The 25,285-nt window shown below is 39.7% G+C and overlaps 2 protein-coding genes across 2 annotated transcripts in view; one reads left to right on the plus strand and one right to left on the minus strand.

Annotated features, from left to right (window-relative positions):
• The window catches only part of St18 (ST18 C2H2C-type zinc finger transcription factor), a 312,791-nt gene that overhangs the window by 73,879 nt on the left and 213,627 nt on the right, over positions 1-25,285 (plus strand). The window lies entirely within an intron of this gene.
• On the minus strand, positions 18,735-19,276 carry LOC114684047 (eukaryotic translation initiation factor 1-like). Its single transcript, XM_037202462.1, has one exon. It carries the CDS (start codon positions 19,246-19,248, stop codon positions 18,907-18,909), a length of 342 nt encoding a protein of 113 aa, XP_037058357.1. The 5' UTR covers positions 19,249-19,276; the 3' UTR covers positions 18,735-18,906.

The raw sequence follows: 25,285 nt of genomic DNA on the forward strand, positions 1-25,285 counted from the left end.
AAACTGTGTCCTGTGGTTCTCTCAATCATATAAGCCTTCACACACTAAACCAAAGGTCACACCAATAACTGATTCCTACATGGCAGTACCTAAGCTGCCAGCACAGTCTTTATTTTAGCACTCTTTGCCTGTCTGTGGTAAATTTTCTCATATCTAGTTTTTGTAAAGTCCCTCCTTCTCTCTTGCTGTTTCTGAATCCAGTTATCATTGTTGTGGAAATTAGATTAGATAACAAGATAGAACTTGCCCATTAAAATTTAGTCTTATTTGGGGATTTTATGTTATCAGTAAGAAATGCAAATGATTGAAATTGTGTATCTCCTATTTTGAGAAGCATGGGGTTTCTGAGTTTTTGTCTGTACTTTGCAATTTTATGTATATGACATGATGCATATGAGGATGAGTGTCTGAAGGTGGATTAGGGCTCAGTGTAAGGTTTCCTGGCACCAGGAACTCCTGTGTTCCTGTCATTCTCTTTTTCCCTTTTGTTGAAAAGAGATTCTTTTCTCATCCAGTATATTGATTATAATTTCCCCTCCCTCCATTCCACCCAGTTCCTCCCCTCCCCTCCAGATCTACTCTTTTTCTGTCTCACATTAGAAAAAAACTGACTTCTAAGAGATACCAACCACACATGACAAAATAAAATATAATAAGGTAAAACAAAACCCATCATATTAAGGCTGAAACAAGGCAACCCAACAGAAGGGAAAGAGTCCCAAGGGGAGGCACAAGAATCAGAGACCCACGCATTCTCTCATTCAGGAGTCACATAAAAAGGCTAAGCTAAAAGCTGCATATATATATATATATATATATATATATATATATATATATATATATATATATTTGCAAAGGACCTGGTGCAGACCTTTGCCGACCCTGTGCTTGCTGCTTCGGTCTCCCTGAGCTCATATGATCAGTGCTTAGTTGATTGCGAGGGTGCTGTTCTCCTGTGTCCTCATCCCCTCTGCTCTTACACTCTTTCTGCCTCCTCTTTCATAGGGTTCCCTGAACTCTGGGGGAGGGATTTGATGTAGACCTTCCAGTTAGACTTTTTCTCTGAGTAATGTCCAACTGTGGCTCTCTGTATTTGTTCCCATCTGCTGCCTGAGGAAGCTTCTCTGATGATGACTGAATAAGGCACCTTAGGTCAAAGGTTTTGTGGATGGATTAATATTTATGTGTCTTTTTTTTCTCCATATTCAATATGTTGTGTGGGTGTTGTCCTCAGGAATGGTACCCTTCTGTCAGTTTTCAGAGAGCAACCCATTGTCTTAGCAACAGCCTGGATTGTTTAGGGATTTCCATGTGATCTCCTTGGCCAACAACTCAATTGAATGCAACCCAGTCCCACTCCTAGAAACCTCTTTTGGTGACAAGAGTGGCCAGTTGAGACTTCATATCCTCCATTATTAGGAGACCTCATTAGGATCACCTTCATATATTTTAGGGAGTTTCCACTGCACTAAGTTTCCATATCATCCCCCTAGATGCCCCTCAATTCCAGCTGACTCTCCCCACATTCTCCTCCTCTACCTTATCCCCCCTACTACTCCCCATATGATTCTCCTGCTCCCATCCCCACCCACCTCCAGTTCACCCATAACACCTATTTGTGCCTTCCAAGATCTCTATATCCCCCAGACCCTTCCTCTATACCTCATCTCTCTGTGTCTACAGATTGTAGCTTGGTTATCATTTACATAATGTCAAATATCCTCATGTAAGTGAATATACACCTTATGTACCTTTCTGGGTCTGAGTTCCTGACATGATTTACAGCCACCCAGAAGCAGTTCAGAGTTGCTTTCCTAATACTGATGAACTTTATGGAGAAATGTAAAGTTTTTAGGATTTCAGACAGAGCTTGGGGCCAATTTTTCCTTACCTACATTCAACTGTTTTGCTGAGAGCTCTTCATAGTCTTTGTCTTTTTTGACATTGTCTTTTTTTTCATTCTTTTTTTCTGAAATAAGAATGGGAAAAATATAAAAATAGCAGCACAGATTCTTGCCCAAATAACTGGTAGAAGCTGGGAGTTATATTATCGTTGACCCTGGTTTTTTGTTGTTCTTGTTTTTTGTTGTTTTTTCTTTTATTTTAAATTTTGAGGCAAGAGCTCAATAAATTGATTAGGGTGGTCTTGAGTTTGAAACATAGCCAAGGCTGGTCTTAAACTTGTGATCTTTCCTGCTTCAGTATTCTGAAGAGTTGAAATTACAAATGTGTAATGCCATGCTGAGTTGATAATAGGGAAATTAAATAAGAGAAAGTGTTATATTTGAATGTTAGACTACTAAAGACAAGAGAAGTAACTATAAACTTAAATTACAAGGTAATTATTCTCTACCTTCTTTTCTTTTCCAGAAAATTATGTGTGTGTTGATAGACTAGGAAGGTATGATAGCTATAACAATACACAAAGCTTTGTTTAACTTAAGAATTCAGGATGCCTAATGGTTACAGGGAATATAACATCTTTTGCTTTTATTGAGCAGTTGTGATTACTAGATAATTTTTATTTATTTATTTTCTTTCATTTTTCTTTTATTAAAAATAGTTTTTCTTTTTAATTTTATCTGAGTGCTCTACATGGCCACCTGGGGCCATGATGAAGTCTGGGCCAGAGCTGCAGCTGAGGGCCATGTCTGGGTCCATGGCCCTACTACAGACAGGGTCTGTGTTGATATCTGTGGCTTCTGTTACCATCAAATGCTGTGTGGATGCCTGGGGTCTGGTCTACCACCTAGGGCCATACTGGTGTCTGAGGGCCATGCTGCCTCTGGATCCATGCTGGTCTGAATGACCTGTGCTGCCACCCGAGGCCATGATGACATCCAGGTCTGGGCTGCTGCTGAGGACTATGTCTGGGTCTATGTGTCCAGGGTCTTCTCTTTAGATGTCTATGGCCTGGGTTGCCGTGTGAGCCACCATCTGTGGCAATGTTGGTGTACAAGAGCTGTGCCGCCAATAGGTCCATGCTGATCTGAGTGACCTGTGTTGCTACCCAGGACCATGGTGACATCAGGACCTGAGCTGCTGCCAAGGGCCATGTCTGGTACCATGGTCCTACACCAGCCAGGGGCTGAGTTGTCCATCACCCCTGTTACCACTGAGGGCTGTGCAGATACCTGGGGTCTGGTCAGCTACTCGAGACCATGTTGGTGTCCGAGGGCCATGCTGCCACCGGGGCCATAGGAACCATGTATGTTGAAATCTGAGGGCTATGCTGAGCCAGAACCGCCCTTTGCTGGCGCTGCCCCTCTCTGGACACTGTAGCAGGAGAGCTGGTCCTGCCCCATCCTAGGAGAGCTGGTCCTACCCCTCACCACAGGCATGGGAGAGCTGGCCAAGATGTCATGGGCATAGAAGAGCTGGTTCCATCCCTCACCTGAAGGGGGCAGTCTCAGCAGTCTGTACTGACCAAATCAGGTACCACCCAGGGCTTACAGTTGGCCTACCCCATCTATGACCTGCCAGAATTCGAGAAAAGATTGGTCCTGTGGAACCATAGCTCTCTATGACTCGGAGCAACAACAGGATATCTAAGAGGCGTTTCAGTGAGGATATAGTATTAATGGTGTACCAGAAGCCAGAGGCCTTGAAGCAGACCAACAACTCATTACAATAAACATTCACAAGTAAAGTCGAATGGACAAGAAGGTCTACTGTGTGACACACTGCAGCTCCCAATGCCACTAAGACAAAAGAAGAGTTGTTGGAGAGGCAGGAAAGATAAAGGAGTAAAGTGGTTTTTTTGTTTTGTTTTCAATTAATATTTTTAAAATTTTTCTTTTGGAAGGATGCTACAGGGGTGAGAAGCTGGCAAATGAGCAGGATTGAGATTCATGATGTGAAATTTCAAAAAAAATCAATAAAAATTATGTTAAAAATGTTTTTTCCCACATAGTATATACTCATTATGGATTTCCCTGCTTCTGCTCCTCCCAGCCCCTCCACACCTCTTCTTGCATCTACATTCACTCCCTTTCTGTCTCTCATTGGAAAACAAACAGGCTTCTAAGGGATAACAATAGAATACAGCAAAATGAAATATAACAAGATAAAACAAAACCCATCACATTGGAGTTTTACAAGACAAACAAAAGGAAAAGAGCCCAAGAAAAGGCACAAGAATCAGAGACCCATTTGTCTGTACACTCAGAAATCCCAATTAAAAAAAAAAAAACTAAAGTAGAAGCCATAATATGTACACAAAGAACTTAGTATAGACCCATCAGGCCCTGTGCATGACTCCTCAGTCTGTGAGTTCATAGGAGCTTTGATCATGTTGATTTAGAAAGCCTTGTTTTCTTGGTGTCCTCCACCCCTCTGGTTCTTAGGGTCTTTCTGCCTCCTCTTCCATGAACCTTAAGGGGATGATTTGACTGAGACATCCATTTAGGGCTGAGTGTACCAAGGTCTCTCACTCTCTACATAATGTCTGGCTGTGGGGCTCTGTATTTGCTCCCATCTACCACAGTAGGAAGCTTCTCTGATGATGGCTGAGCAAGGCACTGATCTGAGTATAGCAGAATGTCAGTAGGAGTCATTTTATTGCTAATTTTTTAAAAAGAAAAGTAATACTTGGTTTTACCTTAGTTCCCTGGGATATATCATCCTAATTCTCCATCATCCAAACAGTGTCTGATATGGATTCCATATTGTAGAGTGGGCCTTAACTCAAATCGGATATTGGTTGGTTACTTCCAGAAACATTGTGCCACCATTGTTCTAGCACATCTTGCAAGCAAGGCACAATTGTAGATGAAAGGTTTTGTGGCTGGCTTGCTATTTACGTTTCTCATTTGATAATGTGCAGAGTACCTTATACTAAAGACTCTTGAATGTAGGGATGAAAGTTCTATGTAAGAACCAGTTTGACGTCTTCAGGTTCAATCACTTATATAGGTGTTATCTGAAGCAGTGGAGACTTGCTGTCAGTTTGTGGAGAGTGTAACAGTCTGGGTGGTTTGGAGATTCCCATGGGATACCTTTGGCTAACAACTCAAGTAGATGTAACCCAAACACCCAGTACTGGAAGCTTTGTTGGCAGCAACAGATGACCATTGGGACTCTTTCTCCCCCAATATTTGATGATTTCATTTAGATTGCCTTTATATGAGTAAATATTTTAGGAAGTTTCTACTGTATTGGGTTTCTACACTACTGCTCAAATGGACCTTAATTTTAGTTGTCTCACCCCATACTCCTTCCCTCATCCCTCTCTCCCCTCACCCTATCCATTTGATCATCCTTTTCAGTCCTTCCATCCATCTATAACTATATTATATTTCACTTTACTAATGAGATCTGTCTGCACTCCCCAGTTCTGATTCCATACCTAATCTCCATAGTTCTATGGATTAGAGCTTGGTAATCATTGACTTAACAGCTAATATACATAAGTGAATCATAGCATATTAGTCTTTCTGGGTCTGGGATACCTCACTGAGGATGATTTTTTTTTTCTAGTTCCAGCCATTTACCTGCAAATTTCATTTTTTTAATAACTGAGAAATATGCCATTGTATAAGTGTACCATTCTTTCTTTATCTAGTCTTCTGTTGAAAGATATTTAGGTTGTTTTCAATTTCTGACTATTTATGAATAGAGCAACAGTGAACATAGTTGAACAAGTGTCTCTAAGGTAGGATGAAGTATCCTTTGGGTATATGCCCAAGAGTGGTATAGCTTGATCTTGAGGTATATTGATTCCTATCTTCTTGAAAAAGTTACATATTGATTTCCATAGTGGCTGTACAAGTTTGTACTCCAACTAGCAATGGATGAGTGTTTCCCTTGCTCCACATCCTCACCAGCATGAGCTATCACTTGTGTTGTTGATCTTAGCAATTCTGACAGGTGAAATCTCAAAGTAGGTTCGATATGTATTTTTCTGATGGTTAAGGATGTTAAATATTTCTTTGTTTCTCAGCCATTTGAATTTCCTTTGTTGAGAATTCTATATTTAGATCTATGCCACATTTTTAATTTGGTTCTTTGTTTTCTTGATAAATAATTTTTTGAATTGTTTATAAATTTGGGTATTAGCTCCCTATCAGATATGTAGTTGGCAAAAGTCTTTTCACATTCTATAGACTGACTCTTTGTCAGAATGAGAGTGTCCATTGTTGCTCAGAAGCTTTTTAGTTTCATGGTGTCCCTTTATTAATTGTTGATCTTAGTGCCTATGCTAATGGAGTTCTATTCAGAAAGTGTTTTCCTGTGTCAATGCATTCAAGGCTATTCCCCACTTTCTCACCTATCAGGTTCAGTGTATCTGGTTTTATGTTGATTTCTTTGATCCATCTGGAGTTGAGTTTTGTGCAGGGTGATAAGTAAGGATCTATTTGCATTCTTCAACATGCAGCTGTCCAGTTTGACCAATACCATTTGTTGAAGATGCTGTCTTTTTTCCAGTGTGTATTTCTGGCTTCTTTACCAAACATCTGGTATCCATATGTGTATGGATTTATGTTTGGGTCTTCAATTCAATACCTTTGATGAATATATCTCCTTTGTTTTTAATTTTATAGCTTTGTAGTACAATTTGAAATTGGAGATGGTGATACCTCCTCCAGTTCTTTTGTTATTCAGGATTGCTTTAGCTATCCTGTTTTTGTTGTTGTTGTTTGTTTTTTTGTTTCCACATGAAGCTGATAATTTTTCTTTCAAGATCTGTGAAGAATTGTATTGGAATTTTGATGTGGAATGCACTGACTACATAGGTTACTTTTGATAGGGTGGGCATTTTTTCTATATTAACCTTACCAATCCATGAGCATGGGAGACCTTTCCATTCTCTGATATCTTGTTCAATTTTTTTCTTCCACGACTTGAAGTTTTCATAATACCAGTCTTTCACATGCTTGGTTAGAGCTATCCCATGATATTTTACATTATTTGAGGTTATCATGAAAGGTGTTGTTTTCCTGATGTTTTTCTTGGTCTGTTTGTCATTTGTATATAGGAGGGATACTGATTTTTGGAGTTAATTCTATATTCAGCTAGTTCTCTGAAAGTGTTTATCAGCTGTAGGAGTTTCTCAGTGTAATTTTTACTGTCACTTACATATACTATCATATCATCTGCAGATAAAGATACTTTTACTTCTTCCTTTTCAATTTATATCACCTTGATCTCTTTTAGCTGTCTTATTGCTTTAGCTAAGATTTCAAGTCTACATTGAATAGATGCATTTTTTCCTGATTTTAATGCAATAGTGTTGAATTTTTCTCCAATTAACTTGATGTTGGCTTTGGACTTGTTTTAAACTACCTTTATTAGTTCGATGTATATCCCTTTTATCCCTAATCTCCCCCATTCTTTTATCATGAAGGGATGCTGAATTTTTGTGAAAGGGCTTTTCTGCATATAATGAAATGATCATGTATTTTTCATCTTCCAGTCTGTTTTTATGGTTGATTATATTTATTGATTTACTTGTTGAAACATCCCTGCATCTCTGGAATGAAGACTATTTGATCATAGTGGATGATCTTTTTGATGTGTTTGTTGATTCAGTTGCATGTATTTTATCAAGAATTCTTGCATCTGTGTTCATAGGGGAAGTTAGTCCATAATTCTTATTCTTTGTTGTGTCTTTATGTGGTTTGGGTATAGGGTAACTATGGCCTCAGAAAATGAGTGGGCAGTGTTTTCTCTGTTTCTATTTTGTGGAATAATTTGAGGAGTATTGACATTAACTCTTCTTTGAATGTCTGATAGAATTGTGTGCTAAAATTATCTGGCCCTGGTTTTGTTGTTTGGTTGGTTTTGTTTGTTTGGAAGATTTTAATGTCTGCTTCTATTTTAATAGGGATTATAGGTTTGTTTAAATTGTTTATTTAATTTTGACTTAACTTTGGTAAGGGGTATATTACAAGAAAATTATCCATTTCTTTTAGATTTTTCCAATTTGGGGCAGTACAGGTTTTTAAAGTTTGTCCTATAATTTTCTGGATTTTCTCAATGTCTGTTGGCATGTCCCTCTGTTCATTTCTAATTTCATTAATGTGGATATCTCTATCCACATTTTTGCTGATTTTGACAAGGTATTTATTAATCTTACTGATTTTCTTAAAGAGCCAATGTAGCATGAATCTTCAAAGTTCCTATTAATAAAATCAAACCTGAGGCCAGGTATTGGGGTAAACTGGAAGATCAGAGAGCCAGAACAAGCCACAGCTGCCTCACCTCGCCGGATCCTCAGCTGGTCTTATTTCCTCAGACTGGAGGAGGCCTCTGAGTCCTCATCCAGAATGGGTCTCAGCTGAACTGTGCTGCTCAAAACCTAAAAGCTTAGCCAGCCAAATGCTTAACCAGGCCAAATGCTTCTAGTTTCTGGTCCTCATGCCTTATAAACCTTTCTGCTTTCTACCACCACTCCCTGGAATTAAAGGCTCGCTTTCTGGGATTAAAGGCGTGATTCACCATGCCTGGCTGTTTCCAATGTGGCCTTGAACTCACAGAGATCCAGAGGGATTTTTGTCTCTGGAATGCTAGGATTAAATGTGTGAGTGCCACTATTTTCTAGCCTTTGTATGTAGTGGCTGTTCTGTCTCTGACCCCAGATAAGTTTATTAGGGTGCACAATATTTTGGGGAACACAATACCACCACAACCCAACTCTTTGTTTCATCTGTTCTTTATATTATTTTTGTTTTATTGATTTCAGGCCTGAGTTTGATTATTTCTTGCCATTTACATCTTTTGGGTGTGATTTCTTCTTTTTGCTCCAGAGTTTTCGGTTGTCCTCTTAAGTTGCTAGTATGAGAGCTCTCCAGTTTTTATGCTTGCATGTAGTGGCATGAATCTGCCCTTTAGAATCTCCTTCATTGTGTCCCATGAGTTTGTGTATGTTGTGTATTCATTTTATTCAATTATAAAAAGTTTTTAATTTCTCTCTTAATTTCTGTCCTGACCCATTTTTTCATTCAGTAGTGAGTTGTTCAGTTTCCATGATTTGTAAGTTTTCTGTTGTTTGTGTTGTTGTTGATATCCAGCTTTAATCTATGGTGATCAGATAGGATACAGGGTGTTATATCCATTTTCTTGTATCTATTGAGACTTTTGCTGTATCTGAGTATGTGGCCAATTTTGGAGAAAGTTTCATGAGGTGCTGAGAAGAAGGTATATTCTTTTGTATTTGGTGAAATGTTCTGTAAATACCTGTTAAGTCCATTTGGTTTATAACATCTGTTAGCTCCAGCATTTCTCCATTTAGTTTTTGTCTGGATGACTTGTCTATTTGTGAGAGTGGGGTATTGAAGTCACCCACTATCATGGTGTGAGGATCATTTTGTGATTTAATCTATCATAGTGTTTCTTTTACAAACCTGGTTGTCCTTGTGTTTGGTATATGGATCTTAAGAATTGTAATCTCCTCTGGGTCAATTTTTTCCTTTGATGAGTATATAGTGTCCTTCTCTATCTCTTCTGACTAGTTTTGGTTTGGTCTATTTTGTCAGATATTAAAATGGCTCCACCAGCTTGCTTCTTAGGTTCATTTGCTTGTAACATCTTCTTCCACCCCTTTACCCTGAAATGATATCTATTCTTGATGTTAAGGTGTGTTACCTGGATGCAGAAGGAAGGATGGATCCTTTTTTCATATCCATTCTGTTAGTCTGGGGCTTTTTATTGAGGAATTGAGACAATTGATGTTGAGAAATATCAATGAGCAATGTTTGTTGATTCCTGTTATTTTGTTGCTCTGTGTGTGTGTGTGTGTGTGTGCGTGTGTGTGTGTGTGTGTGTCCCCTCCCCTTTGATTTGCTGGGCTGTGATTATTTATTCTGTATTTTCTTGGGTGTAGTTAAGCTCTTTCAGTTGGAGTTTTCCTTCTATTTCCTTCTGTAGTGCTGTATTTGTAGATAGATATTGCTTAAATTTGATTTTATCATGGAAAGTCTCATTATCTCCACATGCTGTGATGGAAAGTTTTGCTGGGTATAGTAGTCATCTGGGTTGGCATCTGCAGTCTCTTAGAGTCTGCAGCACATTTGTCCAGGCCCTTTTGGTATTTAGGGTCACTAATGAGAAATCAGGTGTTATTCTCTAGGTTTGCCTTCTTTTTCCCTTGTAGCTTTTAATATTCTTTGTACTAACCATGTAGTATTTTGATTATTATGTGTCAAGAGTAATTCCTTTTCTAGTACAGACTATTTTCTGTTCTGTATGCTTCTTGTACTTTGATAGGCATCTTCTTCTTTGGTTGGGGGAATCTTCTTCTGATACTTTTGAAAATATTATCTGTGCCTTTGACCTGGGTTTCTTCTCCTTCCTCTATTCCTATTATTCTTAGATTTGATCTTTTCATAGTGTCCCAGAATTCCTGAATGTTTTATGCTAGGAACTTTTTTAGATTTAACATTTTGTTTAACCAAGGATTTCATTTCTTCTACTGTGTCTTCAATGCCTGTGATTCTTCCATTTCTTATATTCTGCTGGTGAGGCTTGCTTCTGGTTCCTGTTTGAGTTCCCAAACTTTTCATTTCCATATTTCCCTCAGTTTGGGTTTTCTTTATTGGTTCTATTTCTACTTTCAGGTCTGGAAATGTTTTATTCATTTCCTTCCAATGTTTGTGCTTTCATAGATTTCTCTAAGGACCCCTATCATATTCATGAAGGCTATTTTAAGGTCTTTTTCTTGTGCTTTAGCTATGTAGGAATTATCAGGGCCTGCTATTTTGAGGTTGCTGGGTTCTAGTGGAGACATATTGTCCTGGCTGTTATGGATTGTGTCTTGACACTGCTGTCCAGGCATCTGGGGTTGGGGAGGTGCTGGTATTTGGTTTTGTCTTTATTGAGTGGATCATTTGTTGCTTTGTTACTGAGTGTGGTAGGTGGGTGTTGCCTGGTAGGAAATTCTTCTGGGATTCTGATCTGTATGGTCACTGGGGGTTCCAGATAAAATGTGTTTCTAGGTATTGGGAGCTGACACTTAGAAATGGAGATGTGCTGGGAGGGGTGGGGGCTGATGAGATCCACAGAGGGGAGGAAAGTAGGTAGTTTCACAAACATTTGCTTAGTCTTCTGTGATGGGGACAGAGAGTGAGGAGAGGCCATAGCAGAAGGTGAGGATGACACTAGGAGACTGGACCTGGAGGAATGGAGGGAGAGGTGAGGATCTGAATTCAGTAGACTGCTGGATCAGAGTTCCAAAAAAATCCATAGGAAAAGAATATGTGTCATGTGCTGGACTTTAACCTTTTCTTGTAGAAATAGATGAGGTCAGATTTAGAGAATGGGGTTTCCCAGCTTGAGAATTGGGCATTACAGTTTAAATATCAGAGTGTACTTTTCATCTTAATTTCTTTAAAATAAATCAAGATTGTTCAGTAGAACCAAGGGACAGACTGAAAAGAAGGCATGAATAAGGTGACTGACTTGTATATCCTCAGGTGATCTAAAGTATGGACTGAATACAAAATAGTAATTGTAACTAAAATAGACATAAGAATATCTAAACAAAATAGGTACGGTCTTTATGAAGAATCCTCTAAAACATTAATAATGTCCATTATATAACACTTAAAAGAATATAGCATTCATGGGAAGGGTCTATATTATAAAACTGTCAAAACTATACAATTTGTTAAAAGTTTCAAAAATTATAGTTTTTTTTAATATTGGGGAAATGAGGGTCTGGGCACAGTGTTCCCATGCTCTGTTCAAGGGAGTCCACACTAGCACAGGCCCAGCATGATATTTTGGCAGTTGTTATCAATTTAAAAACATATTCATATTCTGTTGCCTGAAATTCTTCTATTTACTGTCAATTACTGTTTGTGTTATAAACAAAATGAAGTTCCCTTAATACTGTCAGACATTCTTGGATTCCATCATGAAGAGAATGACTTGTCTGTTGATTGTTTGAATGAATGTCTGTTGACACTAAGAGGGTTTTTTGTTTGTTTGGTTAGTTGGTTTGGGGGTTTTCAAGACAGGGTTTCTCTGTGTAGCCTTGGCTGCCATGGAACTCAAACTGTAGACCAGGCTGGCCTTGAACTTACAGAGATCCACCTACCTCTGCCTCCTGAGTACTGGAATTAAAGGCATGTGTTATCACTGCCCAGCTAAGAGATTGTAATTGGATATATAAAGTTGACCAAGGCTAAGAGTACAGCTCAGGGTAGAGCAGTTGCCTAGCTTGTATGAAATCAACAGCACAACAGATAATAAATAAAAAGAAAATTAAAAAAATAAAGTTGGCTCATGCATCTAATATTATAGTTAGATGTATGCATCAACATTTCACTTGAACAATTAAGTTGTGAAACACACAAAACAAGATACCATTCAACTAAAACTACCACATGTTTAATTGTTTAGCTATGTTTATATAAATAAACATAGAAAATTTCTAAAGAAAACTTGCCAGACATTTTATAATGGTTTTATGTTTCAGAATGATGTCAAGCTGTAGTAGTATCATCTGTAATCCTTTTTGTAAGCATGTATTCGATGTGTATATTCACGTGTGTGCAGGTGTACATGAGTGTGTGTATGTAGCACGAATCTTAACAGGTCTTATTAATACAAACAAACCTGAGCCAGGTATTGGAGTTAAAGCTGGAAGATCAGAGAAGCAGAACAAGCCACAGCCATCTCACCTCACCAATTCCTCAGCTGATCCTGTTTCCTTAGACTGGAAGCCTCTGAATCCTCATGCAAATGGATCTCAGCTGAACTGCTGCTCAAAAGTCTAAAAGCTTAACCAGCTCTAGTTCCTGGTTTTCATGCCTTATATACCTTTCTGCTTTCTGCCATCACTTCCTGGGATTAAAGGCATGAGTCACCATGCCTGGCTGTTTCCAGTGTGGCTTTAAACTCACAGAGATCCAGACGGATCTCTGCCTTTGGAATGCTAGGATTAAAGGTGTGGGTGCCACCATTTTCTGGTCTCTATGTCTAGTGGTTGTTCTGTTCTCTGACCCCAGATAAGTTTATCGGGGTGTACAATATTTTGGGGAACACAATATCACCGTGTGTGTGTGTGTGTGTGTGTGTGTGTGTGTGTGTGTGTGTGTGTGCAGGTGTACCTATGTGCACAGGTGTACTTTTGTGTGTGTGTGTGTGTGTGTGTGTGTGTGTGTGTGTGTGTGTGTGTGTATATATATATATATATATATATATATATATATATATATATATATACATGTAGAGGGTAGAAGTTGACGCTAGCTGTTTTCCTCAGTTTTGCTGTGTGCCCTAAAGTGCATCATCTTTACAGTGAAGGCTTTTACTAAATCATCTGTCTATTTAATACATCACAATAGGGGATCACCATGGATATATAGCAAGTTTTTTTAAATTCCTTTATCAAACGGAGTCTGGGTTTTATTTAACTTATGCATAATTAAATCTAATACTGTTTTGTCTGTTCAGTTTATTTTACTTCTATATGGACAACCAGAGCTCATATAGGGGTAAGAAAATGGCTCTTGTACAAATTCAGCATCCCTGTGGGAATTTTAGTACTAGGAAGAGTGATTTTTTCAGACAGGATAAAAAAGCAAGGACTTTGAATCAGATACAGACAAGCAGCAATATACAAATTGAGCAGATTGTATTTTTATATTCAGGGATCTATATTTTTAAAACGAATTAAAAAGCAAGTAAACATTTTGGGGACATGAGATTGTAAAATAGTTCATTCTAGAATCTGCTTGAAGCCTTTGCCAGTGATGCAGCAAGGATCCCTTCACAATTAACAACTGCTTGATTTGTTTTTCCCTTTCCAGCTGCAAGCCTTCAATTTTCTAGGAGAAAATACATCTGTTAAAGCCCTTGTCTAGCCCTGGAGGCTTCTGGTTCCACCTTATAAGATAGATTCAGCCGGGCGGTGGTGGCGCACGCCTTTAATTCCAGCACTCGGGAGGCAGAGGCAAGCGGATCTCTGTGAGTTCGAGGCCAGCCTGGTCTACCAAGTGAGTTCCAGGAAAGGCGCAAAGCTACACAAAGAAACCCTGTCTCGAAAAACCAAAAAAAAAAAAAAAATAGATTCATCCAGGAAATCTCCAGAACCACTTCATGTTCCTTTCTTATGAGACAAGGGGAAGTTTCATAGCAACCTTCTGAGATGTAACCTCAAAGTTATCAAAAAGTATGCTAAGACATACCATGGTAGTTTGAATGTAATTGGCCCCCATAATCTCATAGCGAGTAGCACTCTTAGGAAGTGTAGCTTTATTGGAGTGGGTATGGTCATGTTGGAGGAAGTGTGTCTCTGTGAGGGTGGGCTTTGAGGTTTCCTGTTCTCAGGATACCACTGATATATTCAGTCAACTGGGATAACAGGTATATGTTAGTACGCCTTGATCTTCGGCCTCTCAAACACTGGGATAACAGGCCTATGATATCATGTCTTGCAAGACACAATTTTTGAGGCTTCATTAAAGTATTTAGCATAATACTTAGAAATTGGCATAGCTGTTGTCAACATAGAGTGACTAGGTAAAATAGATATTTTTAGAAGAATGACCCATCCTTGTACAGGGATCTCTGTATCTGACACAACACTCTCTTGTCTGTTGCCAGTAGGCAAGCATTGTGGAGAGGTCAGGACCAGCCAGCTTATGGAACAGAGTGATTTTTATTAAAGATGTTTTATATGAGCTTAAGCAAGAGAATTGATAGAAAAAGAGATGTTCAGAGGAAAGAAAAACGCCCTAATAGTATGAGAGGTCGAGGATCAAGTTTGGTCAGTTGGTCTCTGGAAGGTTATAACCCAATGCCCACAAAGATGGTACTGTTTTGAGGTTCATACTTTACCTCTTGCTGATCATTCCACCACAGGCTGTGAGGCTTGTGATGGTGGTATGTTGTGTGTGTGTGGTGAGGGAGCTGACACCAATGTAGGTTACTTTCTATTTTTGAAATAAATCATTGACTATATTTGATGTTTCCCTTTGAAGGAGTCACAGTATGAGAACAATGGATCCAATTTATTTTTGCCAAAGTTTTTTTTTTTTAATATATATAATCAACTAATTATGTCCCTGAGGCAATAGAGAAAGATAGGGAAACCTATGGGGACTAGAGAGAGTAAAGGAGCCTCTCCCTTTAGGGTCTTTCCATGAACCCTGACTTGAGGCAATGAGGAAATAAAGAAAGGACAGATACGAAAACCATTTTGACTTAGAATACTGTGATGCTTGCCAGGTAAGGAGCCAGCCTTGAGGCAGCCCTCACCTGCACCAACCCAAAGCGGCTCCAATGTGATAATAAACTAACCATTAGCTGTGCACAGCTGAGCAAAGCTAGCCAAGCTAATGCCCCCTAGAACGATTAAAAAAGAAACCAACAAACAAAACCCTTGAACTTTGGAGGTGGCCCAAGAACACACTGCTTTGCTGTCACAAGACACAGCACCTCAAGCCTCTTTGAGGATCCCCACCAGCAAAGGGACTCTGAGACTGGCCACAGGGTGTCTCTGGCTCCTGTGACTGTATGTTACTAAGTTCACACATTCTCTGCACTGGCCTGTGTTCTCAAGGACCTTCTGGAACTCCCAACAGTGCCATCCTCCTGGCCTGCCACAGCTGAAAGACCCCACAACAGATGCTTTAGAAGCACCCTCACCAGAGAAGATTCTGTAGCAGAAAGAAGCCTGCAGCATTTCCTGCCCAGCATCTCCCCCACCCCTACCCTTCCTCCCACTCTGATCAGGTGGCCCATAGAGGAGTCTCAAGCCATACAGAGCTTCTCTCAAGGCCTGGATACCAACTACGTCTGAAGTTAAAGTGTCTTCTGCCCCTGAAGGCTGCAATAGACAGTGCTGCCCACTGAGAGGATGTTCATGGTTGTGCACAGAGAGTTAGGAACGAGTTCCCAGAAGGCTTCTGTGAAGCTTGGAAGTAAACACAGGATTCATGGTCAGGTGAAGTGATGCACACCTTTAAGCTCAGCACTTGGGAGGCAGAGGCAGGCATATCCCTGTCAGTTCAAAGCCGGCCTGGTCTGCATAGCAACTTCCAAGATAGTCAGGGCTGCAAAATGAGACTTTTTTCCCAAATAAAAAAACACAGGCTCCATAAAATAAGGACTAAGTATACTACATATCAATATAAAATATAACTCTCACTTCAAGGGAAAGAGGCAGTTTATGCTTGAGTTGCCTTGGCAAAAGACATACTGTACTGTAGAAAAGAATACAAAGTGGTAAATGAAGGTACTTAGTGAATGAAATGAGGACATGACTGCCCAAGTTGTGGTTGAGGAGAAGGATTTATTGTAGAAATGAGGGAGAATATAGCCAGAGACATGTGGAAGAGTCCAGACTCTACCAGGCCATGACAGAAATGAGAGGAGAGAAGGCCAAGAGGAGGGACCAAGAGCTAGCAGTGGTGGACCAAGAGGGCAGAGAGAACCGAAGGAGAAGAAACAAGAGAGCACATAGCCAAAGTGGGGTACATAGGTGCCTGAGCCAGGGGACGGGAAAAAGCCCCTGGGCTGGAGAGGTTTAGGGGAGGGGCAGGATGGGAGAGCCAGCCCAGAGGAACCACAGGTACTGAGTGAGCCTTGTGGCCACAAGTGCTTTGGTATGCTAATAGGCACCACAATTTCTTTAGGCATTTGTCCTCAATATCTTTGGGACCTGACCCTTACCACATGCTTTGGTGGGGACTGGAAGTAGGCAGGTCACAAGAAAGCAGCAAAAACTTTGTGTCTCAATAGCTAACCAATGACATTCTTATTTCTTAGAATGGTGGAAGCTAGTTGTCTGCCAAGAATACATTTTAAACTTTCTGATAGTCATAAAGATGTTAGTCAGACAAAAGGATGGGCCAAAATAGATCGAGATAATTTGGCTCTAGTTTGGAACTTTTCCCTCTCTACTTAGAATCACGAAATTCTATCAGTTGGCTTTGAAGAATCTTTAACAAGTTGCAGCTTTTATTTGGGGTAATTTAATTGACATAATCCTAGCTATTGGTAGCCTAAAGCAAGAGGATTCTTAAATTTAAAATCAGCCTGGCCTACAATAATAAAGAAATAAAATAATAAATTAATGGACAAACATATTTTGTACTATTTTGAACATGTTTCTCATATCCTTTGGAACTTGAAAATGCTCAGTTTTGAGAAGGTGGTATCACGGGAGGGAGGGAAGGATGAAGGAAGAAAGCTTTTGAAGGGACATATGACTCATACCTGTCACCTTCCTGTGAGCTAAGGGTGGGAGAAGGAATGTCCAGACCAGCTGGAGCCACTGCATGTCTCCATTTGAACTTCCCAGATTTGGCACTGATAAAGTATATAAAGCGGGATTTTGGGCACCAGATGTATATAAACTGAAGACATGACTCTAAGGTATGGTTGAAGGGAAGACTTTTATTGTAGATATGAGGAGAGTACAACCAGAAGCATCTGATAGAGTTCAGACAGAGGCGGGAAGTAGTAGAATGAACATGGCCAGCAGAATGAACCAGGCCATGGCTAGGGACAGGGCACCAAGAGAGAGAGAGAGGACCAAGAGCCAAGAGAGCATATGGACAAGTGGCAGGGTTATACAGGCATGAGAAGTTGGGGGAAGGGAAGCCTGGGAGATGGAGAAGTTTGGGGTACTGGGCTGGGGTTAGAAGAGCTAAGAGGAGCCAGGATGCCAGGTAGACTCTGTAACAGGTACTTGTGGTGCCTGGAGGCCAGCGAGTGCTTTCATGTGCTAAAAGACACCACAGTTAGACATTTATCCCAAGTTCCTTTTGGACCTGGTATAAAGCTTTTGTGTCTCTCTACCTACTTATTTAATAAAGAACATCTTCACTACTTTCTCTTCAATTTTACTGTATCTTTTCTTTTTTGCTTTTCAATACTGTGAAGAAACCCAGGGTCTAAATATGTGCCTTCAGTTCCATTCTAAGGCCCTCCATTTTCTCTACGGTTATCCAGTGTTCATCCTCTGCTGGTTAGGAGGTGGTTTTCATACATAAGAGGCGTGTTTGTTTTTAAACACATGAGCCTCAACCAAACTTCTTTCAAAATAACATTGAAATGCACTTTCTTCAAATGTCATTGATAGATACTGGTATTACAGAAAGTCAGTGGTTTATTTGTACACTAATTCAGCAACTATTGATGGTTTTCTTACAGTTCTCTAGAACACCATGAGCTGTGCCTGCTCTGTGTGCAGCTTATTTTCATGTGGGGGAGATAGTCAACTGGCAGATAATTTATGTTTACACACACACACACACACACACACACACACACACATAGATGCACAGATGCACACACACACACTTGAAGTAGATGTCTAAGACTAAGTCATTGATTTCTGTTCCTCCCTCCTATTTAATTTTGTCTAATCATCCTAGGTTCAATCTTCCTCTATAAGTTGGGCAGAACATATATCTAAAATCCTGTAATTATGAAATCGCTACAGACTCCAATCTGTAGTTAGCCCATGCTGCAGCCTGTATGCAAGTATCCAAGTACTAATGAGAAATATTTCACACATGGCTGTGAGAGCCCAGCCTAGCACTTGACTTTCTCAGGTATCTATCCTGGCCATGCCAACTGTGCCATCCATCACTTCTCTGGCACTGATTTCTGTGTCTGCTGTTGGTTTTGGTTTGGTTTGCTACTAATAACTTTGGAGGCAGCTCTCACTTTAGAAGTGGTTAGACATGGGAGTTCTGTACCTTTGTTGAACTAGAATAAAATCAACCTAGTTGAGAACAAAGAAAATTGCATTAGTTGGGGATAATTTTTTGGGGGGGGGCTCTTTTCAGTTTATTGCATGAAGGAGTTACACTAGTCCAAGTTAAAAGCGAACCCCAAATGATTACATTATACAAGCTGTGAGGTTTTTAAACTCATGACAAGGGACAGAAGGGAAATTCTACTCATTGCAAGGAAATCCTCACTTAAGCTTATGAGAGTCACAAGCACTTAAAGCCCATGGACCTTCAGCTGGTTGTCCTTAGCCAGTCCAATCTTTATCAGAAACTGACATATGTTCTTGCACTGGTCACCCTGTAGCTGAATTACTTCTCCATATTCTGGATGCTCAATTACAGTACCATTGCAGGCAAATTTCTTCTTAAACGCCTTCACTAGTTTCTTTTTATCGTAATCATCAGTGATCCCTTGGACAGTAGTAAGGGCCTTCCTGCCGTTTGTCTGTTGAATTCTTATATGGATATAATCTTCAGTGCCAGCAGGAAGCAGGTCATCACCCTTACTTGCATCAACAAAGGGGTCGAAAGAGTGGAGGTTCTGGATAGCGGACATATGATACAATTCCTTTTCCTCGGTAAAAAAAGGCCTGCGGAAGGCGGCTGCGGGAGAAGGGGGTGGTGCGTTGGGAAGCGAGGGACCTCGAGGGGGAGGCAGCTGAGCGGCCACAGCTCAATGACTGGGGCAGTTGGGGCTAATTATGATTGCAGTCTGGATAGTATGATCTTGGCTGTAGTGCTGTTAAAGTTTGACTGTAGGAAGTAGACCTGCTGCCCAGAATCCTTCAGTTGCTTTTGCCGTCTTCTATTTCTTCCTAATATTGATAAACCTACTGCAACAAAGATGTTTTACTTTCATGTCATCACCACTTCTGTTTACTGTGTGAAAGAGAAATGAGCCTTTCATTCTCTCTCTAATCCATATGTTGGACATTGCAGAGTGCGTGTTATACAGTTCGGAGTGCATGTGGAGGTCAGAGGACAGTCTCAGGTATCAGTCTTCAATTTCTATTTTGTTTGGGACAGGGCTTCTTAGTGTTACCACCTCATAGACCAGGTTAGCTGGTCTTCAAGCTTCTGGGGATTCTCCTTTTTCCCTTTACAATAGTGGTTGGATTACAGACATGTAATAACACACATATATTCTATCTATATTGATGCATATGTAGGCTCAGGGCGACTTTGTAATCTGATCACATCATAGCCAAGAATTAAATTGCATTTTGCAAATATTCTCATATTCACCATGATACATAGATGACCAAGGCTTTGTTTTATATTATTTCACCGAGTAATAGAAAAGTTCTGTACACCAGTTACTATAGGGGGAAAAAAAGAAGACATGGGTTCTGAGGATCCAAACTCAGGTTCTCACATTTATGCCAAAACACTTTTACCCACTGAGCCATCACTCCAAGTTCTCAGTTATTTTTAGAGTCATTTCTTTATTATGTTGATGGGATTGTCAGTTAAATGATTTCAGACTTGCATAAAAGATGCATGAAAACAGACATTTTAATCTAGAACTATTGAAGGAGATGTGTGTACTCACCCATGTGGATATGTGTTTAGGCTAGAGGTTGACTTTAGGATGCCTTCCTCAATTGTCCCCCTACCTTCTGTTTTGAGACAGGGACTCTCACTAAATGTAGAGCTTGCCATTTCAGCAATACTGACTGGCAATCAAGACCCAAGGATCCAGCTGTCTCCACTTATCAACACTGGAGTTACAGATGCATCGGTGTTAGGTGGATGGGGATCAAGTCCTTAGGCTTGCCCCCAAAGCACTTTAACCCATCTATCTTATTTAGAGTGACTATAACTGTGATGAAACACTATGAGCAAAAGCAACTTAGGGAAAAAAAGGTCTGTGTTGCTTACTGTTTCATATCACAGTTCATCTTCACAGGCAGTCAGAGCAGGAACTCCAATAGAGCAGGAAGCTGGAGGCAAGAGCTGATGCAGAAGGTATAGAGGAGTGCTGCTTATTGGCTTGTTCTTCATGCTCATCCAGCCTGCTTTCTGATAGCACCCAGGACCACAAGCCCAGGGGTGGCACCAGCTGTAATTGACTGGGCTCTCCCTCATGAATCACTGATTAAGAAAATACCCCATAGTCTTGCCTGCAGGCAACTCTTATGGAGACATTTTCTCAACTGAGGTTAGCTCTTCTCAGACAACTCTAGCTCAGTAGTTCCTAACCCATGTGTCATGACCCCTTTGAGTTTGAATGACCCTTTCATAGGGGTCACTTAAGACCATCAGAAAACACAGATATTTACATTACAACTCACAACAATAGCAAAATTACAGTTTTGTGAAGTAACAATGAAAAAAATTATTATGCTTGGGGAAAATGATCCTGTACATAGTGAAACACTGCATTTATTTTCATTTATTGTTTGATTATTTTCAGTGCCTACATTTTTTGCTTATCTTCCATGTCCTCGACACACCAGAAGTCCTAGCAGGGTGTCTTTACTTGGATACTTTTCTTAACTCCCTTCATTTCTAATGACTAGTGCTAAGATTAAAGGAAGGGAGGAAAGAGAAGTGGGGAAGGCAGGAAATAAGAATGTAAAGGAGGTAAAGGAGATGGTTACAGACATAACTTATTACATTAGGAACACAAAGTTTTAATAAAAATGAGTGTTGAATTTTATCAAATGTATGTTTCAAATGTATGAGATTTCAGTCTGCCTTTACCCCTGATTTAGTAACACAAACAGATATTAACACATGTATTAGTATAAAAATCACTAGAAAAGGTAGTATTGTGTAAATCATACCATTCTTACTTACATGGATAAATAGAACTTGATGTTTTTTAGAAATTAGTGTTTATCTTATTTTTTTCATAATTTAGTATCAGGAATATACTAATTTTTCAAAATAAATGAAAAAGATTTCTTTTCTAATTTATGCCTAAAAGAATTACATGGAATGGAAATTGTTTGATGTGAGTATGCCTGCTAATGCAAGCATCAGCTCACATGGTCATACTGATAGGAAGGAGGCCTATTTCCATGGCAACTTTAAACACTGCTTCCATTGTCGGCAGTCTGTTTATTCTACCTCTTTCCAGGAGAGGTTTAGTCATGTGAATTTTCCTAGAAAAATCATCTGTTGATGATATTTCCAAGTTTACTTTCAAAGAGAGTGATGATATTGAAGATCTCTTGCATTAATGATTATAATCCCCTTTAAAAGTATACATGTGGTGAATCTACTTCCTTTTCTCCTTGTCCCTTTGGCATCCTCCTAGCAATTGCCACAGAGGTTTGTTTATTCCAGGAGTTTGCATGGTTTCTGTGAAGGTCCAGGAATTGATATATGGGCTTTGTGGACCATATGATTTCTATCAGAACTGTTGAGTCTGCTTTGCAGCATGAGAGTTGTCAGACCTGGGCAAAAATGAGCAAGTGTGGTTCTGGTAGAGCCTTAGTGCAAACAGTGACATTTCAATTTTATATATTTTGCATGTACCATGAAGTATTCTCTATCTTTTCACTCTACTGTTTCAAACTGTAAATAAATAAATAAAAATAACTTGAGTGTTAATTTAAAAATGGGTAAAAAGGAGAAAACTTTTCTGATGTTGTCTGAGCTAGGCACTTCTGTATGAATTTAGAAGAATTTTGCTAGGAGTTATTTTATTACTATATTCCTTTAGCACAGTGGTTTTCACTCTTTCTAATGCTGTGACCCTTTAACACAGTTCCTCATGTTGTGGTGACCCCAAACCATAAAATTATTTCATAACTGTAATTTTTCTACTGTTATGAATCATAGTATAAATATCTGATATGCAACCACAAAGGGGTCATGACCCACAGGTTAGTGGAGCATTTGGTTTTTCCTCTAGGTCCATGGCCTATCCAGTCTATGCTTCAGTGTTGGGTATGCATTCTATCTTATAGAATGGGACTTAACTCAAATCAGATATTGGTTTGTTAATCCCTCAGATTTTGTACCGGCATATATTGCAGGCAGGTCACTCTTGTAGATCAAACAGTTTGTAGACAAGTTAGTGTTTATCTTTCTCCTTTGGTAGCATGCAGAGTACCTTCCAATGCCATGAATACTATGTTCAGTGACTTATACAGGTATCTTCAGAAATAGGGTCTTTCCTTCACTTTGTAGGGAACTACCAAGAGCCTTGGCAATAGTTTGGGTTATTTGGTGTTTCAGTCAACAACTAGATTAGATGTACCCTTTCCTGGTACTGGACTTCATTTGGTGACAAAAGATATCCAAGTCAGGTTTATTATTTGGTTTGGCAATTTCATTTAGAATTTCTTCATATATGTATATATTTTAGGAAACTTCTACTGTATTAAGCTACAACACTTCAAATAGCCCTTGTTTTTACCAGTCCCTTCTGTATTCTCTTTTTTGTCCTCTGTTCCCTCTCTTTACCTTTTTGATCTTCCCATCTTAATCCCTCTGCCTCATCCATTTATAACTAACTATCCTATTTCCTCTTTCTGTGGAGATTCATCCATGCCCCCTAGTCTCCTTCTCTGAATCTAATCTCTGAGCTTCTTGAGCTGGTAGCTTGGTTATCATTGACTTAACAACTAATATCCACATATAAGTGGATATATAGCATGTTTGTCTTTTTGGATCTGTGTTACCTCACTCAGGATGATATTTTCTAGTTCAATAAATTTACCTGAGAATTTCATGATCTCATTTTTTAATGGCTGAGTAATATTCCATTGTGTAATGTACCACATTTTCTTTATATGTTTAGCTTTTGGGGGCATCTAAATTGTTTACAATTTCTGGCTATTATGAATAGAGGAATAATGAACAGGGTTGAGCAAGTGTCACTGTGGTAGGATAAAGAGTCCTTTGAGTATATGCCTAAGAGTGGTACAGCAAGGTCTTGAGGTAGATTGATTTCCATCTTCCTGCGGAACCACCACACTGATTTCCATAGTGCCTATACAAGTTTGTACTTCCACCAGCAGTGGTAAGTGTTCTCCTTATTCCATATCCTCATCAGTATGAGCTGTTGTTATTGATTGTGTTATTGTGTGTTGTTATTGATTGTGGTCATTTTGATCTTGACCATCTTGGCCATGGTATAAGATGAAATCTTTCACTAGTTTTGATTTTCATTTCCCTGAAGACTAGGGATACTGAATATTTCTTTGTTTCTCAGCCATTTGAGTTTCCTTTTTGAGAATTCTCTTTTTATATCTGTACCCCATTTCTAATTGGGTTATTTGTTTTCTTGATACCTAGTTTTTGGAGTTATTTAATATTCTTTAGATATTAGCCCTCTGTCAGATGTGTATATGGTAAAAATCTTTTCCATTCTCCAGACTGCCACTTACTTGGCAGTGTCCTTTGCCATGCATAAGCTTTTCAGTTTCATGAGGTCCCATTTATTGTTGATCTTAGTGCCTGTGCTAATGATGTTTTGTCTAGCAAGTATTTTCCTGTGCCAATGAGTTCAAGGCTACTCCCTACTTCCCCTTTATTAATTGTTATTCTTAGATCCTCTGTTCTATTTGTTGGCTTCTGTTATACTCTCTGATTCTTAATGTTGGCTGTGTGTTGCCTAATAGGAAATGCTTCTGAGAACCTGCCAGGTATGGCCTCTGGGGGTACAAATTAGAATGTGGTTGTTTTTGTTTTTGTTTTTGGTAGTTGGAGTTGACTCTTAGAGGTGGAGGTGAGCTAGAAAGGGTGAGGAGTTGAGGGTGTTCATGGAGGAAAGCAGGATGCTCCACCAGGATCTGTTTAGTCTCCAGGGAATGGGTCCAGAGAGGGAGTAGAGGCCACAGTCAGAAGTCTGCTACAGAACTCAGAATGAGACTGAGGGACTGGATTTGGTGATGAGGAGGCAGAATGAAGATCTGAAGCTCACCTGCCTGCTTTCCTAGCCTATCTGCTGCCAGAGCTGGTAAGGCTAGTGGGTTCCTAGGGAATATGTGGGGCACTTGGGGCCTGAGACAAAGGGATGGAGTGGTGACAAAGGCTGTGGTGGAAGACCTGCATGATCCTTTGGAGATGGGGGCAGAGAAGGAAGGGGAGGCTGCAGCAGCTCTTCTGCTACAGATCTAGGGTAAGATTAGAGGACTGGATTTGATGGAGAGAAGGGAAAGCGGAGGTCTGAAGTTTACCTCCCTGGTCCTCTGGCCAGTATGGCTGGCGAGTTCCCAGGGAGGCCTGTGGAAGTTGCAAACTGAGATAAAGGACTGGTGTGGTGCAGGAGGCTGGAGGAGAAGATCTACCTATTTTCAAGTTTTCCTTGTAGGAGTCTTTTAGTTCCTTTGTTAGGTTTTTTTCCAGGATGATATTTTTGAGGCAACTGGAATTGCAGTTTTTCCCATGATTTCTTCCTCAGCACATTTGTCATTGATACACAGGGAGGCTATTGGATTTTTGTTGTTGTTGTTGTATGTTAATTCTGTATCCTGCCACTTTGCTGACAGTGTTCAGTGTTTCTTGTGTAAAGAATCATGCCACCTGTAAGTACACACTTTGGCTTCCTTCCTATTTGTATCACTTTTATTTGCTTCACTTGTCTTGTTATGACTAAGATTTCTAGCATTAAATTAAATAAGAGTAAGAAAGTA

The sequence above is a fragment of the Peromyscus leucopus genome, chromosome 2 (assembly GCF_004664715.2).
Source record: "Peromyscus leucopus breed LL Stock chromosome 2, UCI_PerLeu_2.1, whole genome shotgun sequence".
NCBI lineage: Eukaryota > Metazoa > Chordata > Mammalia > Rodentia > Cricetidae > Peromyscus > Peromyscus leucopus.